The following is a 19,953-nucleotide window of genomic DNA, read 5'->3' on the forward strand; positions in this document are numbered from 1 at the left end:
TAATTTAAGTAAAAAAAAAACTGAAAAAATTTTTTGAAACAAACATAGTTAACAATTAGCTAGTGATTTATGAAATACATTTAATCAGTTTTAAATATAAGATACCGAAAAGTGATATCGTTAATTTAAATTGTGTAGCTTGCACATGTTCTAGCTGCACAGCCTGGTTGTACTCTGCAAAGAGGACTTTTAGCTAAGACTTTTGTGGACGCTTAACCCGGTTGTATTCTGCAAAAAGAGCCGTCAGCTTAGACATTCGCAATCGCTTTACCTGGTTATATTCTTAAAAGAAGTTGTCAGTTAATGACATTATTAGTTGCTTAATCCCGGTTTGTTGTACTCTGCAAAGAGGTAGTCTGCTTAAGACATTCGTAATCACTTAGCTCGGTTTTATTCTACAAAAAGGCCGTCAGCTTAGACATTCGTTGTCGCTTTGCCTGATTGTATTCTGAAAAGAGATCGTCAGTTAAAGACATTCGTAGTCGCTTAGCCCGGTTGTATTCTGTAAAAGAGGTTCGACAGCTTAAACGTACGTGATCGCTTATCTCTGCTGTACTCTGCTAAGAGGTAGTCAGCTTAAGACATTCAGTTGTTTAGCCCGGTTGTATTCTGCAAAAAGGGACGTCAACTTGCACATTCGTGTTTACTCAACCCGATAAATAAATTTTTTCGTAATAATTTCAATTTTTTTGTTACCCATACAAGCCGCGAGGCAGCGCACAATAGGTATGGAAATCCACTTTAGCAAAAAACTCAACAAGTTTGCATTAGAAATTTTTTCATGATAAAAACGTTCTTTGGCGATGATTGCTTATTAGAAGGCCAAGTTCATCGGCATCGCAAAAGGTTTTCTGAAGGACATGAAGAATTCAATGATAAGGCTCACACTTGTAGACCATCTACGACCACTGCCGACTGAAATATGACACGTCTAATTGAATTCTTAAATGGAGACCATCCTTAAGTCTTCGTTTCACAGGTAATAACATTCCAAAAAGTCCCGATCAGACTTCGAAAGATTATTAGAAACTCCACAATAATACGGAGTCTTACTCCTCCACCTTCGTCGTTACCTGCGCTCTTGGTCAAATGCTTATTGTTCTCCAGCAAATTGCTATCCCAGATTTCTTATAAAAATCAACCTCTAATTAACTTCTATGCAATCCATTAGATTACATTTTGGAGATATTGTCCAGAAAATGTATTTTTGTGGTGGACGATGGGAGAACCATTCTCATCAACATAAATCTGTATCCGATATTATTTACTGGTTAAAATATAGTTTCAAAATGATGATCTTTCAAAATCATGACCAATTGAAAATGTTTATTTTCAGCTTAATCTTCAAAAGGTTTAGTTGAAAATCTTCATTTCGAGTTCATAAAATAACTCAGTTCATAATAACTGGCGCAGCAGTAAATATTCCGACAAGTTGTCTTTAATTTGCGGCGGCCTTCAAAAAAAAGTATTTTTGGATTAACATCTTTGAAACCAAACAGGATTTTAAAAAATGCGTTGTTTTCATTTACTTTATGGTATCATCAGAGTAACTTAGTAACCAAAAAAAATCACTCACCAAACATGGAGTTGGTAAATTTACATTGTGAAATACCTGCTTTAATACCTGCGGATATGCTTTTTTCAAAATGCAAATACTCACAGTATCAAGGGACTTCAATGGCGAATTTATGCCCTCCCGAACTGGGAGTATAACCCATGAAATTAGTAACTGATGCATTCGCTTTTAGCTTACATTGCTCTCTAAGAATAGAAGGAAAAAAACATCTCAACCTAACATGACAGCTTCCGTTCTCGCACATGTAAAATAAATTACTTTCGTTCTATAACGATTGCAGATGTTTGCATTTTTTTAGCATAGGCTGTGCGCATTTACAGAGAAAAAGGTTCATACCGCAAAAAAACAATTAAAAATTTAAAAAAATAAAATTAATGGTAACGTTAATATCACAGTGAGAATAAACGGTATAGTTTTCTAAACAAAGAGCAGTAAATAATACCTATCTATCTCTTTCCAATTTTTAATGTATTTTTTTAATCGTTAGCCATTTTTGAGACTTCCTTCAAAGTATATTTAATTAATTAATTTAATTAGTTTGACATGGTTGCCAAAAGCGGTTACCGTTATTAATAAAAACTTTTTTTTCAAAAACATGAAAACTAAACTAATTACCTGTTCTAAAGTTTTTCTTCTAAATAACGTTAAAAATATTGCTTTAATTTAATACCTTATTAAAAATAATTTTCTGAGGAACTGCAAACAATTTTCTTTAATTAAAAATTGTAATATATTTTTAAAAAAAGAAAAACAATAAATATTAAAATTGGTAAGGATTCGCTTAAGATTTCCGAAAATAAATTTAGTCACTTAAATGCTTTAATTACAATTAGTCATAGTTATTAACCTTAACCATTTCTTTTAAACAATAATAAAACTTAATATTTGCTCTGGAGTTTCCTAAGATTAGTAAAAATAATACTACATTTTATGGTAAAATTACCGTACTGTAAGATAGGGTCATTTCTGGTAGAAAAAAAAATTTAGAATTCTGGTATTCAAAATATACGGTATTTGAATCTTTCATTTAGTAATTTTTCAGTTCAAATGGTAACGCTTTACCAGAAATTCTGGTTTTCAAAATTTTATATTACCACATATTTATAAAAAAAACTAAATATAAATTAAACCGAATAACTGGTTACCGAAGTTACCAAATGTCACCACATTTACTAAATTTTATCATATATTATAAAACCATATTTTGAAAATTATTTATGAAAGTACTTTGCATCAACAGTATTGAAATGTGCACTTAAAATTGTTTCAAGACCCTTCAGTGAAAAAAAAAATTTTTTTTATCTTGAAAAAATAAACCTATGAAAAACAACGACAGCATACGAATTTTCCTTCAATTAAAAATTTAAAAAGAAATAAAACGCACTACTTATAAAAAAAACTGATATTGCTAATGATTTGATAAAAAAGAAACTATCAAATCGATTAAATATGTTAGTTACCATTGCTTGTATTGATCGTTATTAATGAGAACTTATTTTAAGTCAATTCTTAAATATCTATACATAAAAAATTAGTTATCTGTTTCGAATTTTATTTAAGTATTGAAAATAATACAGCAAATTCATTAAAAAAACTGTACACTGAAAATCATTCGTGTTACCTATGAAGAAAATTTATTTTCCAATGCCCGCCTGGGGAATAACCTTTCGCCATACCGTCATTTACAGGGCAGATTTGTTGGCCACTTTTACTGGGGAACCATATTAGGAGGGCCAATGCTTCTTCCACAGTTAGGACAAATAATACACAGAATGGAAGAACATCCGTGCCTTGCTCGGGATTCGAACCCAGAACCTTTCTGATGTAAGGTCAGTTCCCTGACCCTTACACAGGCTGGTAGACCCTATGAAGAAAATAAATACGTAAAAATGAATACTGGACTCTTCAGTTTTATAAAACAAAAAACGCAAACATGATGAATCAAACGAATAAAGAAACAAAAGTAAAGGAAACACTTCTTTTAGTTAAGAGACATAACAAAACAAAAAAAAACGACATAAGGAAAAAATTATAAAATTCAACTATTTTTTCTAAAAAAAATATCTCAAATCATTTAAATGTGTTATTTACAATTAGTTGCAGATATTTATCAAGCCTCTAATTTAATTTGCTCTGTAACTATTACAAAACAAACATTTGCTTTACAATTTATTTAAAAAAAATACTCTTAATTCGATTTTATTAAAAATATTTTCCGTCACTAAAATAATTTACCTCTAAATTATGGAAAGGAGAAAAATAAAACATAAAATCATTTATGTAAAATGAATACTAGACCTTCCAGTTTTATAAAACAATAAAAAAATTAAATATGGTTAAATATCAAACAAATGAATAACAATGACATCATAAATTATACATATTCAGATACATATACATATTCAGCAGTTGAAAAACTCTAAAAAAACGAAAACCATAAGTAGATATAAATTAATTTAAAATGATTTCTGAAAAGAAAAAAATTTGTATAAAATCTCTTAAATACCTACCTTATTTATTGTTTGCTGTTACTAATCAAAACTAATTTACTTTTAACTACAACAGAACAAATTAATTAGTTTTTCGAAGACTTTTGAAAATGTAAAAAAGAAGGAAAAAAAATAGTGCTCCAAAATCCATTTTCATTGAAAATTGTTTTTGTCAACAAAATCTTTAATATCTAAGAGAAAAAAATACATTTGAAATCATTTATATCATTTTCAAGATGAATACGTACATAAAAGGAACCTGAAGTTTTGAAACCAAATAAAAAAACTCATTATCGTTATATATCAAACAAATAAAAAACCATGGCATTCTAAACTTTTCTCTGATAAAAAGTCTAAAAAGATCATAAAACATAAATCTATCAAAAATAAAAATTGATAAAAATTCGCTAATAATTTCTTAAAAAAGAAAAAAAAACATCAAATCTCTTAAATACGTAATACATAATTGCTTGCCATTATTAATCTAAATTTATTTCTTTTCAAATTTTTCTTTAACTGCGGCAAAACAAACTAATTGTCTGTTTTGAAAAGTTTCAAAAACTCCAAATCCATTTTCATTAAATATATTTTTTGTCACTTTTATAATTTATCTCTAAATTAAAAAGGAGAAAAATTACGTTTAAAATCATTTGCATTATCTATTAGGTAAATATGTACATAAAACGAATACTGGACCATTCAAATAAAACAAAAAAAAATTCCAATGACANATCCATTATTAAAATAATATTTCATTTGATTCTGATGATTCCTTCATGGTGTTGCATTTTCTACAAACAGCAGTTTATCAAACAAATAAAAAACCATGGCATTCTAAACTTTTCTCTGATAAAAAGTTTAAAAAGATCATAAAACATAAATCTATCAAAAATAAAAATTGATGAAAATTCGCTAATGATTTCTTAAAAAAGAAAAAAAAACATCAAATCTCTTAAATACGTAATACATAATTGCTTGCCATTATTAATCTAAATTTATTTCTTTTCAAATTTTTCTTTAACTGCGGCAAAACAAACTAATTGTCTGTTTTGAAAAGTTTCAAAAACTCCAAATCCATTTTCATTAAATATATTTTTTGTCACTTTTATAATTTATCTCTAAATTAAAAAGGAGAAAAATTACGTTTAAAATCATTTGCATTATCTATTAGGTAAATATGTACATAAAACGAATACTGGACCATTCAAATAAAACAAAAAAAAATTCAAATGACAAATTCTTGTTAAGCTTTTAAGTCTCTCTTGAGACACTATCTTCGGTCCCAGAGCCATGTTTAATTTAAAGAAGAAATCGCTTTTCTTTCTCAAAAATCCTTCTCCTCATGTTTGTCATATATGAAGCGAAATTAACGTTTTCTCCGTCTTTTCTGCTTCGGTAATTGCCATTTAAAACTGGCAGGGAGGCACCGGAAATTAAGAAAAAGAATTCTTTAGGCATTAATTATTTAAGGAAAGCAGTATTCTAAATAACGTCTGATTATAAATATATTATGGGGTATGGTGTTTTGGGGTTGAATTGGGGTATCGCTATTTATGGGGATTATTTTCGTTAATTAGGAAAGATGACGACATTTTTGAAATGAAGTGAAGCGTGGGCATTTTTTGAAGAAAAAAGATTAGATTTAAAAACTGGAGGAAAAAAAAAGTACATAAAATATCCGTTTGCTTTTTTTTCTCGGTTTAGTTGAGTTATTAATTCAGAAAAATGAAAAATAAAGCTGTTTTGCACAATTATAAAATAATTAAATGTAAAAAAAAAATTTATTCCGAACATGTAGCTTAATAATCGTGTTTACGTTATGTGACACACAGTTTCGAATTTTCGTTTTACAAATCTAATCTAAGTATGAAATTGATTTAAGCAAATTTAAAAAAAATCTTTACAATAATAAGTCAAAGTGGAAAATTTTTAAAAGCAGCTAAAAACAATTTAAATAAAAGTTAGAAATCAAAAACAAGCAAAAATAGAATTTTAAAGATATATATGTTATCAAGAACAATATAAGCCGACCGGCCTGTGTAAGGGGCAGGGAACTGCCCTTTGCATCAGAAAGATCCTGGGTTCGAATCCTGAGCAAGGCATGGATGTTTCTTTCTCTCGCTGTGTGTTCCATGCCCTTTCTCCTTTGTGTGTGAATATAACCCGCCCTATAAACGGGTTGTGTGATTGCCGTGGTGGAAGTCGAATTCCTGGCCATAGATGGCGCCACTGAAAAACGGAAACAATCACACCCCCACTGCCTAAACAGGCATACGACAAAAAAACAATATAAATTTAGAATTGCTTAATTTTAGTGCCTACGTGTTACCCTGCACTGCATAAAATTCCAGATCAAATTACGATAAAAAAGTACCGACAATCAAAACGGTATACAGTATTTAGTGTAGAATCACTGAATCACCGTAATTAAATAAATATTACAGTAAAAATTACGGTACAAAATTTTACGGTAAAATGAATTCTTCACATACAGCATTCAGAGTGCCAGTACATTTTACCAGAATTTGACCCGGAATATTTTGCATAATGGAGTTTGACAGACGGTGCCGGTGATTCATTATCTACAATAGGCATTACAATATTACTGTCTTACTCTTTGCTCAATGTTCAAAGCAATCTGTAAAAAATTAAAAAGTGGCATCCAATTAATTATAAAAGATAAGAAAATATTTTTCCGTTTTATTTTTAAAAACAACACGCTTGTCAATTGCAAAAATTACGTAAGTAATTAGATATTATTTATTTTTATAACAATAAACAGTATTTGCGATAGACATGAAAATATTTAAAAATCCCATCCATAAAAATATTTCATTTTTCTCGTCTTTTTTCATGATTCATCGAAAGTTGAGAAAAAGTATCTTGTACTTGAATTAATCTTGATGTTTTTACTAATAATTTTGTTAATAGTCAATTACCGGTACCACAAAACACAAATTCGGGAAAGGGATGTGTTTCACTACAAAATTTAACTAATTTTTTTTCATTGTGATGTCTGAGATAGATACAAAAGCTTACGATTTTGATTCACAGGAAGCAGAATCGTACCGTTGATGAGCCAACCTTCCTGAGTAGGGGTGAAGCAGAACTAAAAATCTTCCGATCCGGACCCTTCATCGTTATCTAATAACTTGTCTTTGAATTAATCTTGAGGTTATTACCTCAAGATTGGTTCAAATACAAGTATTAATTTGGATAAATACAAGTATTAATTGTCAAGATTAATTCAAATACAAGTAATAATTTGGTTGAAAGCGAATAACCGGAATCATATTTAGCATAGTACCAAAAAGCGTAATTCCGGGGAACGATTTGGTTTTACTCTTGAATTGAATTTTTTTTCCACTGAGATGTCCCCAATGCATCTAAAAGCTTGCTGACTTTGATTCACAGGAAACAAGGAAGCAGAACGGTACCGGCGATGAGCCATCCTTCCTCAGCAGAGGTGAAACCGAGCTAAAAATCGACAGATCCGGCCTTCAACGGTATCTTCCTCAATGCCTACAGTTCGCCTTTGCTGAAAAGAGCGCAGAAAGTTTGTACAGAGAGTACTACAGGATAGAAAAAAGGCGGAACACCAAAACCTTACTATTAGTCCTTGCATTGGTCGACATAGTCCTGCTTGCTACCTATGCCGTGGCCCTTCCTTTCCGGGATGCTAGTCAACTTATTGGACAAGCATCATTTCTTGCTGGAGCCCTCCTCATTCTATTTATTATATTCATAGTTGTTCGCTGTTATGCATCTGTGTTACCTTCTAAGTAAGTATTTTTAACTTATTTATTTATAAGCTGGTTTATTAATTTTGTCTCTCGGTTACAGATAAGAAATAAGTATTACGGAAAAATAAAATAAATGATCTAGTGGATGAAATTTCATTCCAAATAATATTTGTAAAAAACTCTTCGAATTTTTACATGAAGAGTGAAGGGCTGTATACCACGATGCGTAGCGTTTATAAAGAGTGCTTAAAGGTGCTTATTTTCGATTTTCGTTTTTAAAAGCCCTTAAAGGTGGTTTTTTTATAGGGCATTTTTAAAAAGTACTTAATTTACCCTTTTCGAAAATTAAATTTTTTCTCTTTACCATGTCTATTTTCTCCACGTATTATGTAAAAGCGTGCTTTTCACATTGTTCTATTCAACGTTTTCACAATTCATTCAACCACAATATATTTCGGCGTATCTGCGGTATATAGCGTATGAAAGCGCCAATCATATTACATGTTTAATGAAATACTTACAAGTTTGCATGTGCGTATACTGAGCCGAGTTCGCTGAGATTCTTGCATTCTCATGAGCAACTCTGATGCATTTTGCAAGATACTCTCAATTTCAGACTTCATTTTCCACCCTCTGATATCGAATCGAAAAAATTTCTTGATCATTTTATAATGGCTAATGTAATCAAGAAAAGAAGTCTTTGTCAGAAAGTAGTTATTTTAGCATGATCATGTACATTCTCTGAAAGTTACTTTGCATTATTTAATATATATAGTGCTTAAAAAAATTTTTGAGTACGTAAAAAGTACTTATAAGGTGCTTATTTTTTATTGAAAGACTTGGCTATCTACCCTGTATACATTGTAGAAAGTTTTTGTGTATCTTAAAGTCGAAAATGGTAGTGACTACTTCAGACCAAGGGGGTATACAACCAAGGAGAGTTCCTGACGTAATAAAACACCGAGAATGAATATTTTTTACTCTAGTCTGTTGTGGAGTATCTGCCACGATTTTTGGTATTAATAACACAAATACAGCGTAACCTCCGAGAAAGACCACCTTATATAGCGACCTCTTCTGTTTCCGACCACTGTTGGGAGGTACGGAGTTTTTTCCATAAACTTGTGTTGAAGAAAACCTTTAAGAGAGACCATCAAAACCTCTCCCAGTGGCTGGGCAATACTTCGCACTAAATGCAGAAAAGGTAAATTTAAGGAAACATGAAAAATATAAAAGCAAAAAATTTTCACATAGCAAGTAGGTAGTTTAAAATGTATTCAAAATATGTGTCTAGGCTTTTAAATCTGCTCTTTAAGTAAGACTTTTACTTAAAGAGCTGGTTTTTATGATCTCTGAAAGAACTCAACAATCCCATATGCTGTCAGAGTGCATTAAAGACGATGCTATCAATGACTTATTTTTACAGCTGAAAGTTAAATTAGAAAAAAGAAGTTTATTTTTTTAAAAAAACTAAGCATCTCAAATAAGCATTGAGGATCGAATCCCAAGTCATTTACAATTTCAGCTCTTTGTCTTTAACCACTTAGCCATTGCACCCAGGTAGGTTAAAAGGTGCTTTTTAATAAACAATTTGAGACTAACAAGCAATTTGAAGATTGGGCTTATCATGATATTTCCTCAAATCTGGCTCATAGCTTTCCCATCTCCTCTGCAGAGAAGAGGAAAAGCCCCTTTCCCCGGATTTTAAATTAATTCTTTAAAAAAAAATTTTATTCTGAACAATGTTTTTTTTTTAATAAAAAAATCCTTCACGGTGAAAACTTGCTGATAATCGTATAAACTTATGATAGTAATTTTTAAAGTAAAGAAAGCTGTCTAATCTCGATGTTATTAAAAGGGTTTATTATTTAAAGAGATTTCTTATTTTGCAGGTTATGGGACTGTATCCCTTTTATAGCCTGGTTTATCCAACTGGGACATCTAGTCTGTGATATGTGGCTGTTCAGTGTTCCGAGGATGCCTGGAGACTCTGTGGCTTGGGCAATCCTCTACACTTACATGGTTTACCTGCTGCTGCCTCTACGGTTAAGTGTTTGTCTCATCCTCAGCATAGTGATGGCCTTTGTTCACTTGCTTCTAGTCGGCGTCCTGCCTAAACCCATCGATTTCACGGAGAATCAGGTAAAGGAGCTTGTTCATAAATGTCTTATAGTACGTGTTAATTGAGCCATGGTGGGTTCGTATCCCAGTCGATACGAATTCCGCATCCGGCTTGCACCAACCACAGTGCTGACATGAAATATCCTCAGTGCTAGACGGATCATGGGTTAGAGTTCCCTTACCGTCAGGCTAACCTAGGGAGGTTCTCGTAGTCTTCCTCTTCATGTAACGCAAATGCGGGTTAGCTCCATCAAAAAAGTCCTCCACGAAGGCAAATTTCTCCCAATACTCGATCCAGTAGTTCCCTTGTCTTCTAGATTGGGTTCAAAATTACAAGGCTACGGAGTTGAACATTAGTAGTCGTAAACCCATAATATTGGGTAGGCTGTTCATGACGGTCATAAAATAAAATAAAATAAAATAAAATAAAATAAAATAAAATAAAATAAAATTAAAATAAAATAAAATAAAATAAAATAAAATAAAATAAAATAAAATAAAATAAAATAAAATAAAATGATGGCTCTGGAGATGGAGAGTTCGCATCCAATGAGGTAATCTGGATTCGAATCCCAGCGATGACTGGTTGATACGAATTCCGAGCCCATCTCATTAGTGCAGACGCAAAAATATCTTTAGCGGTAGACGGATCATGGGTTAGAGTTCCCTTGCAGTAGGGCTAACCGTGAAAGGTTTTCGCGGTTTTCCTTACCATGTAACTCAAATGCGGACTAGTTCCGCCAAGTCCTCCACGAAAGCATTTTTCTCCCAACTTGATCCAAAACTTCTCTTCTGGTTTGGGTTCAAAATACAAGGCTATACGGTGTTGAACATTAGTAGTCGTAAACCCAAAATTGGGTGAGCTGTTCATCGATTTTTATAAAATAAAATAAATATGCGATTAGGCGGTATGAAAATGAAAGATTTATTCTGAAATCTTTCATTAAAATTTTAATATAGATTTCAGAATTTATTACTTTATTTTATATTAAATAATACATCCAGTTTACCAGGCAGATAAATTTTGCAACGTCGTGTATGAGAATATTTTTACAATATATTTTAATTCCAATTCATCCAGGATTAGTAGTTTTAATTATTTTTGTGTTGAGTGACTTAATTTTCGAAATATTACCTTGAAGTTAATCCCTTTTTCTTTGGAAAATTGTTATAACTTTATCTTAAATGTTTGAATGTTTGAAAGAAATGTACTAAATGTAAATTAGTTCTGTCTAGACCGATTGTTATCATTATGAGAAGGAGAGAGAAAATCTTACTCAGACGCAAAGTTTATTGAAAAAAAAATTTTAATATTAAACTTCTAAAATCATTTCAAATAGAAAAATATTTAGCGATATGATACTACAAAATATTGTCTTAATGAATTTCGAAGGAATGTCTGAATCGGGAAGTATTATTAACTTCGCTCCCCATGAGAGTAAAACAATATTTTTAAAATAATATTTCGGAGAAAGATTTGGAAAAAGTAAGATTATTTCAGTTTCGAGTTTAAAATTAAAGATACTTTAAAAATCACAATAAATACAATTTATTAAATACTCTTACATTTAAATGACTCATGAATTTTAAAAATCGGTAAAAAGGGGGGGGGGAATGGAACGCGATTAAAATGTTTTCGGCATTACAGCGTTGGGAAACTAGGATTTCATCCCACCGAATTGCATATTTAGTTAAACTACCCACCAATATGTGGTACGGTAAAACAATAGAAGATACTTCAAAACAATAGATGATACTCCAAAACACTGAATATCCACTGTTGTAGCGTGTAAACCATTATCAAAATCTTTCACAAGCACTCACTAACTGATTGCATGACAAAGAATGTAACGGACTTAATTTCTATGTAGTTCTCGCACGCATGCAGCTCAACCTATTGACGGGAAGTTTGCTAAATATGCAATTTCGCCTCTCAATAAGGAGAACTGGGTTCGAATCCAATGACGGCTGGTCGATACGAATTCCGCACCTGGTTCGCACCGACTACAGTGCTGACGCAAAAATTCCTCAATGGTAGACGGATCATGGGTTTGAGTCCCCTTGCAGTGGAGCTAACCCTGAAAGGTTTTAGTTGTTTTCCTTGCCAGGTATTTTTTTTTTAAATTTCACAATTTACAATAAATAAAAAAGTTTTTTGAATCACAGATAACTTTTAATGTATGAATTTTACTACCTTATATATGAAATAAATTCACTTATTTTGCTTGAAAACGTGATTCATAATAAAGAATACTACGTTAGTATAGTTTTATTATTACGTGTAGATTATGTGTACGAACAATAACTATCATTCATTTTTGTTTTTAAAAAAAAACATTTCTTTGTCACTAAATCTTATAAGTTGCTTTCTGTTAAGTTCTCATGTATCAGAAACGATACTTTCAGATATATGAGGCGTTCAGCGCTAAAACATCTCCACACTGTTTTCATAAGTAGTCTGCGCAGATAATTTAAAAATTGACCCAGTTTTGTGCATGCAACGAACTTCTGTTATAAAAATGCCTCAAAAAGAAATTCATCTTACTTTAATATTTCATTTTGCTGACGAATATTTCTATTTGATGGATTAATATGAGGTCATTAACAAGGAAAGTTTATCAAACCAATCGTATTCATAAATTAAACAGATTTTAAGACATATATTAGTTGTCTATTTCTCTTTTTTAAGTAGATTTTCGATTAAATGACTATTGTGGTCTTATTGGACTACTTTTAAGAAATCCAATGGAGTCTTTCAGCTGTAGAAAGCGAGGGCTGAAGTGGTAAATATCCATAAATTGTAGTTTTCATTTGGTTTTAAGAACTTGGTTGCCTATATCTTTTCGAATTTAAATACCACTAACAACTATTACATATTAAACGGCAGAAAATAATTTTTTCATTCTTAATATGTTTAACTCTGAACGTTTTAGTGCTTTACACAAGGCTAAATAACTTGAATAATTACCAAACTAGGATGTATATACTTAGTTTTTGAAATTTTCATTTTTTAAGCTTTTAATTAATTGTATTTATTAATTAATTTTGCATAAAAAGCTTATTAATTAAGCCTTTTAATTTAATTCCTTTGTGTCCCATTCTTATATGAAGTGCAAATATAGAAATAGAACAGGGATGGCGAACCAATGGCACGCGTGCCATTTCTGGCACGAGACACAATATTTTGGGCACGCCACCGATCACAATTGTTGTTACACTATGAATTATTATTACTCAAATGTTATTACACTTTGTAGCATATGTAACAATTAAATTAAATTCACAAAAACAAACAAAATAGTAAACAATTATTAATAAAAAAATGAACAATTAATGCTAAAAAATCAAAAAATATAAAAACGAGCTAAAAATAAATAACTAGTAAAAAAAATAATAATAAATAAATAACAGTCCTGCTTAAACTAGCATCCTACAACTTAATATAAGTTATTTGTCATCTAATCTGCAACAACAGAAGTCATACTGATGTTACTTCAAGTTGTTTTAAGACATGGCAAAATGTTTCCTTTTTTCAATGTAAATAAAGAGTTTTGAGTTGATAGTATTTAGTATTATTATTTTCTCAATAATCACAAAGTCAAAATTATTTGAAGGCACGTCTATGACCTCATTAAACAATTTTTTAGAAAAATTGGCACGTTGGTGTATAAAGGTTAGCCACCCCTGAAATAGAATATTGGAATATTCTTCACTAAGTATAGATCAATTATTTTATGAAATGTAAAATTTGAATGATTAATTTCATGTTTGTCTAAATGTGATTTTATTTACTTCTTACTTCTCGCTTGTTTACATTTCTGTTCACTGCACACACACCTATATATATACATATTTTATTTAATTTTCTACAGCTTGGAGCAAATGTATTGCTATTCATTTGTGCAAATCTTCTTGGGATCTTATCTTATTTCTTTTTGGAAAGGCGGCAACGACGTGCTTTTCTTGAAACGCGACAAAGTTTAGAAGCCAAATTAGTACTAGAAGAAGAGTCACAAGAACAGGTAATAAACTTAGTTTGAAATTTGTACTATAATAATTATATTTAAATACATATTTATTTCTGTAGGTAGGTATTTTTATATACATTGCACTAGAGCTGCACAATGAGCTATTGGCGACAGTCTAGGAAACATCTCTGAGGATGATCCGAAAACATGCCATCACAATTTTGATTCTCCGTAGAGGGTATGTCCCCCTCCCACTTTGGTAGCCCGACAACCTGCGCGCGAAGTCGAGCACTTTACAGTAGAACAGTTTAACGAGGACTGATACCGCGCACCCGCGGTCCCAACGCAGTCTGATCAAGTGGTCCTTCATCCGCTTTCTAACTGCAGTCAGTTACGGTAGACTTTAGGCTTCGACTGGGAACAGTGTCTTTACGAACAGTCCACTGCGGGGCATGTATTTTTGCAAAACCGATACTTTTTTTTGGAATGGAATATTGTTTAACACGTTCACGCCGGGGTGACCCACTGGTGGGCCACGCTAGATTGTCTCATCTTGGCAGCGCACCGGAGTAAAAACTGGTAACAATAAATTTCATTTTTTAGTTTTTTTCCGGGAATAATAAAAATCCATAACTACCAATTGTTTTTAACGGATGCAATTTTTATATTGAATTGCTTCTTCGCCGTGATAAATTTCCTTACAGTGAATTGTTATTGTTGAGAATAGATTAACTCCTCCCGAATATTATCTAATATTGAAATAGTTCTTCTACCAGTATTTTCTCTTCTCCCGTACCAGTATTTTCACTTTTCCCGGCGTGAGCGTGTTAAACTATCAATGAAATGTAATTATTAAAAAATCAGTTCCTATTAAATCTTTTTATTATCTTATTTAAAAAAAATCACTCCATAATTTTAAAACCTATACTAATATATCAAATATGTTCATGGTTAATATATCATCGACACGTGACGTGTGATGTAGTATCACTAATTAATCCTAGTATTGTTATGAAACTGGGTACCTGGACAGTGAAGCAGCCCCTATACCATCCATCATGAACTTGTTTAGGATTTGCAGTAACACGTTGTGGTCAGCTGACCTTTTGGTTGCTGAATATCACAAACTAACTTCACTTGATATAATGTTCTTCGAAGTTCCTGCCCACGAAGGGGGCATCTGACTTCTTCATCTGACTAATTAGCCCGTGGGCGACTAAGACTTTTGGCGTTAAGCAAAAGGAGGTGATTGGGTAATTGGCGGCTTATGGAACGACTAGGGAGCTAGTGAAATCTGGTGAATGATATACTCCCGAATCGAGGATCATCTTAATAGTCATTTCCTCTCCTGAGAAGTATCCATAAGTTAAGGGTAGTACATTTGAGGTAGCTAATGGTGAATTATCAGCTACCTCAACTGATGGGGGGGGGCTGTTGGTACTTAAAGGAATGTATCGTAGATAAATAATTTTACTGTTGTGGTGGTATGCTCCCGAGTTGAGGATCATCTTAATAGTCATTTCCATTTCCTCAGGAGTATCCATAGCTAGTGAGTATTTCATGGTGATCTGACTGTGAGCAAAATATCATAAAAATAAAATTAGGCATGGCAATTAATTGAGATGGTCGAGGACAGGGTGAAAGCGAGACGGAAAAGAGGAAAGGCTGGTAGTAAAACCTCTTCACTTTTAACTAGTTTTCGGGAGGAGTTAACTTATTCTTTTTAAAACTATTCAACAATATCTACTTTATCCTTGGAAAATAAGCAGTTTCATATATAGACTAAAATTATAAAAGAAATCTTGATAGTTACAGATATTTTATTTTTCTCAAGAAAAATGCTAAAAAGAAATGACTTTCGTACCAGTTTTTGCACTTTTCCGTCTTGCTATATAAGGGCTTTCAGCCATGGTCGAGGATCATATTAATAGTCATTTCCTCTTCTTGGGATCACAAACTAACGGTAACGTGAAAATCATTTATCTAAAATCTTCTATGCTCCATAGTGGTAATGAAACATGAAACAGATTCTGCCTGAAACAAAAGATGTTAGCACATTTAAAGCATTGAAATTTTAAAATTTTTTTAAAATTATTAATATTTGTTAAGTAAACGTAGCTACTAGTATGATTTGGATTTACTTTTCTGGAAAACAAAGCACCAGTGCAAAACTTGCGTTTTTTAGCAGCTATGAATGCAAAGTTTCTTCGGATCTTATTTCTTTTTGGAAAAGCGGTAATGGCGTGATTTCCTGGAAGCACGGCAAAAATCAGTAGCTAATTTAGTAAGCGAAAATGAGGGACAAAAGTAGGTTATAAACTTGGATAGGAAATTATTTTTTTTACTAGAGTTGGCTAAAAAAAATTTTTTTTAAAAACCAAAAAATCTGATTTGATTTTATTTAAATTAGATTTTTTTAATTTAATCACATGGTATTTTACACTTGCTGGCCGATGCAACCAAAAAGATGTTTTAACACTTAGTATTATTTTCAAACAAAATTATAGCTAATAAATGTAATTTTTTTTTCTAAAATGATTATTTATTTATTAGAAACTATTAAATGAATAACTAAAATCATTGTTACAGTTTCCAGCTCAATTTGCTAATGAGTTTTAAAGATTGAAGAACTATTAGTTAATTCGATATCCAATGAAGAGTTAATTAGTTTAAACCAAAAAACATTGCTGAAAAAAGCATTTTGACTTACTTTGAGGAGAACAAGTGTTGATATGCAAAAATTACTTTTAAATAAGCATGAAACTAAATGCTTATTTGTTTATGTATTTTCACCTATAAGTTATTTTAGATATATTTGAAAGAAATTTATAATTTAAAAGATTAATTCAACTCTAATCCTAGTTTAGTCTTTTTCTTAAATTTTAGTTAGGTTTTAAAAGCCAGCCATGCTATTAACTTTATTTTTGGTATTTTTATTTTACTATATTTTTCTATCGAATCAGTATGCTTTTTAGAAGTAAAATATTGGTCGATTAAAAAAGATTTGCAGACTACAAATGTCAATTTTCGAGATATGATTAATAAATTTTTAGTCACGTGATAGTTTTTTTTACAGTTACAATTATGATTTGAAATGTAACGTCAAAAACTAATATAGGTCTTTTTAAAAGAAACCTACAGTAAAATCATTGCTGCTCTTATCCCACCCAGTCAGCTTTTACTCTTTTTGAGAATTACTTTTCCTAAATGAAAGTGGAATGACAAATGAATTACAATTGTAGGCAGATATATTTTCTATTGTTTTGGCCTTGTGTCAGTCTTATGCATAAATATGTTTCATTTATTTGCATGCAATGGGGACCTAAATCGTTTTAAATTTAATTTATAAATTTAAGATTTAAAAAAAAAATTCTTAAAATTCAAGAATTTTGATAAATAATATAGTGTGTACTATTTTAATAATTTCTTAAGAATGGGCAGCTATATGCCTTGCATTTATTGAAACAAATAACTATTCAATTAAAAAATACGCGATACCGTTCTATTTTTAAATTTTCAAAATTTCTACAACAAACGATTTGTGCAGTATTGAGAATCTATTGTAGTGAGAATCTTGTTTTTAAGTCATTGTTATTTTTTTAAAATTGTTTACTAAAAGTTTACTTTTATACAGATATTTTTTTTCTTATTTACAATCAACTCAGATTAAAATTACATTATGGAAAATAGTTTTTCAAACAGCTCGTTTCAGAAATTAGCAGATATCACACTGAAAACAAAAGATGGATGCACATTTAAAGCCCACAAGATTCTTTTAGCACAAATCAGCAAATATTTTGAAAAACTGTTTTGCGGTGAGTTCAAACCATGTACTGATGAGATATTTGTGCCGATGGTAAAAGGTGAAACGCTAAACGAGTTATTGTGTTACATCTACCAAGAGAAAGATATTTTAACAACAGAAAGCGTAGCAGATGTCCTCCTAGCTTCAGATTATTTAATCATGGATGATTTGTTTGCTGATTGCAAAACCTTTATACTTAACGATGGCTTAACCGTCGATAACTGCATACAAGTCTACAACAGTGCTTGGAAAACTCAGTTGAAAGACATTAAAGCTAACTGTAAGAGATATATTAAAATCCACAGTGAAGAAGCTTTCAGCAGTCCTAAAACCAATATCAGTGGTCTGTCATTAGCTGCATTCAAAGAGATCCTAGAATGCGACAACTTGAATATTTCCGATGAATCATGTGTATGGAACACTATGATATCATGGATAAAAGGAAATAAACCCGATGGAATGAACCATTTCCCAGAGTTATTAAAATACATAAGACTTCAAGAAATAGACGAATCATTAGCAGAGGGACTCGAATTACCACCCACAGCCGAAGACAACCCTTTTTGCTTTGACTCTACTCTGCACAGCGAGAACCAAGCAAAAGCACTATCCTTGATAATTAAACAAGCCAAGAAACTGCCTCAAACCGTAACTGGTTTGCGAGGTCCTCGAATTAGCAACAACATCTACTTCATATGTAAACATTTTCGTGGTAGGAGAGTGGAACTTTATATAACATACGACAATAATTTTGACTATTTGTATAGTATGGGTAATTATCCTATGTTTCGTGAAGTAGGTTTTATGGATATTTGCATCGGAGGACCGTTTGCTTATTTTTCCTTCTATAATGAACCAACCTTGATAAAAATGTTTGATCTCGTCAATAAGACTTGGACAACTATAAGCAGTGTTCCACAGAATCGATCTTTATATTCGATTGTTTCCGTAAATGACGATGTTTATGCATTGGGTGGTATGTCTTTCATGGACAACGTTGACGAAATCGAATTTAATTTCATAAATCCTTTTGGGGGATTTCTGTTTTTAGATTTTAACCTAAATGAAAATAATGACGATAATAGAAATGTACCTCGTCTTATATTTCATCGAGCATTTCATAGGCCTGATATGGAAAATCCAGTGGATGAAGAAGACGAGTTTGGTGATTTTCCTTTTAGGGATATTGGGATTTTCCTTTTTGGAAATAATAATGTGGATAATGAAGATGAGATTGAGGATTTTCCATTGGCAATTCTTCCTGGAGACGAAAATGCAGAAGAAGAAGAGCAAGGTATTGATGAATTACAAGTTAACGAGGATAATGTAATTTATGAAATCTCTGATTTTAATCCAGATGATGACGAATTTTTGGTAATACATTCTGAAGAAGAAACTGATGTGGACGAAAACATTTTTTCTGATAATGAGTATGAAATTGAAAATGGACAAGCTATTAACAGGAATGAGCATTTTGATGAAACATCGAACGAACAAACGGATAATCGAGATGAAAATTCAAATGAGACAATAAATAATTACGAAGAAGAATTAAATGCGAACTCTGCAGAAGTACAAGACCAAAGAGCTGATAATTCAGATAATAATGAGTTCGAAGAAACAACAAATAACGAAACAAGAAATACACCCGTCGTCATAAATGAAACTGAAATTGATGGTGATAATCGGGACGAAGTTTTTGATGAAGCATCAGACATAAGCGTGGAAAACTCGGCAGAAATGCGAGACCAGATAGCTGATAATTGGGATGATAATTACTTTGAGGTCGAAACAGATAATGAAGCAAATAATTTGCCTGCAGACATTGTTGAAACAGAAAATGAAGAGACTGATAATAGAATTGAAGATTTGATTGAAAATTTTGAGGATGAAAGGAGAGGTGTTGAAACACGCCCGGATGAAATACAACATGAAGAACCAGTTGATAATCATAGTAACCTTGATGAAGTAATAGAAAATGAAGCAAATAATCTGGATGTAAACATGAATGAAACAGAAACTGAAGAATCTGATGAAACCGAGGAAGATATCAACGAAACCAGCGTAAACAGATTCACCATCGTGCAGCGCTACAATAGAGAAACCGACTCTTGGCAGTTGGTGAAACCAATGCACCCGATGCATGTTTCCAAGGTAGTTGCATTAAACAACAATATATATGCCATCGGAGAAAGTATGAATCTCGATGCAATGGTGTGTCAAGTCTATCATCCCAACAACGATACATGGC

The 19,953-nt window shown here is 31.7% G+C and overlaps 1 protein-coding gene across 8 annotated transcripts in view; it reads left to right on the forward strand.

The window, feature by feature from the left end:
• Positions 1-19,953, forward strand: part of LOC107455365 (Adenylate cyclase 3) — a 269,291-nt gene that overhangs the window by 135,527 nt on the left and 113,811 nt on the right. For all 8 annotated transcript variants that reach the window (XM_043047156.2, XM_043047153.2, XM_043047158.2 and 5 more), the window contains 3 exons: positions 7,480-7,847; positions 9,701-9,950; positions 13,802-13,951. In XM_043047156.2, the coding sequence (XP_042903090.1) occupies positions 7,480-7,847; positions 9,701-9,950; positions 13,802-13,951 (768 nt within the window). The remainder of the gene's footprint in view (positions 1-7,479; positions 7,848-9,700; positions 9,951-13,801; positions 13,952-19,953) is intronic.

This window comes from Parasteatoda tepidariorum, chromosome 9 (assembly GCF_043381705.1).
Source record: "Parasteatoda tepidariorum isolate YZ-2023 chromosome 9, CAS_Ptep_4.0, whole genome shotgun sequence".
Lineage (NCBI taxonomy): Eukaryota > Metazoa > Arthropoda > Arachnida > Araneae > Theridiidae > Parasteatoda > Parasteatoda tepidariorum.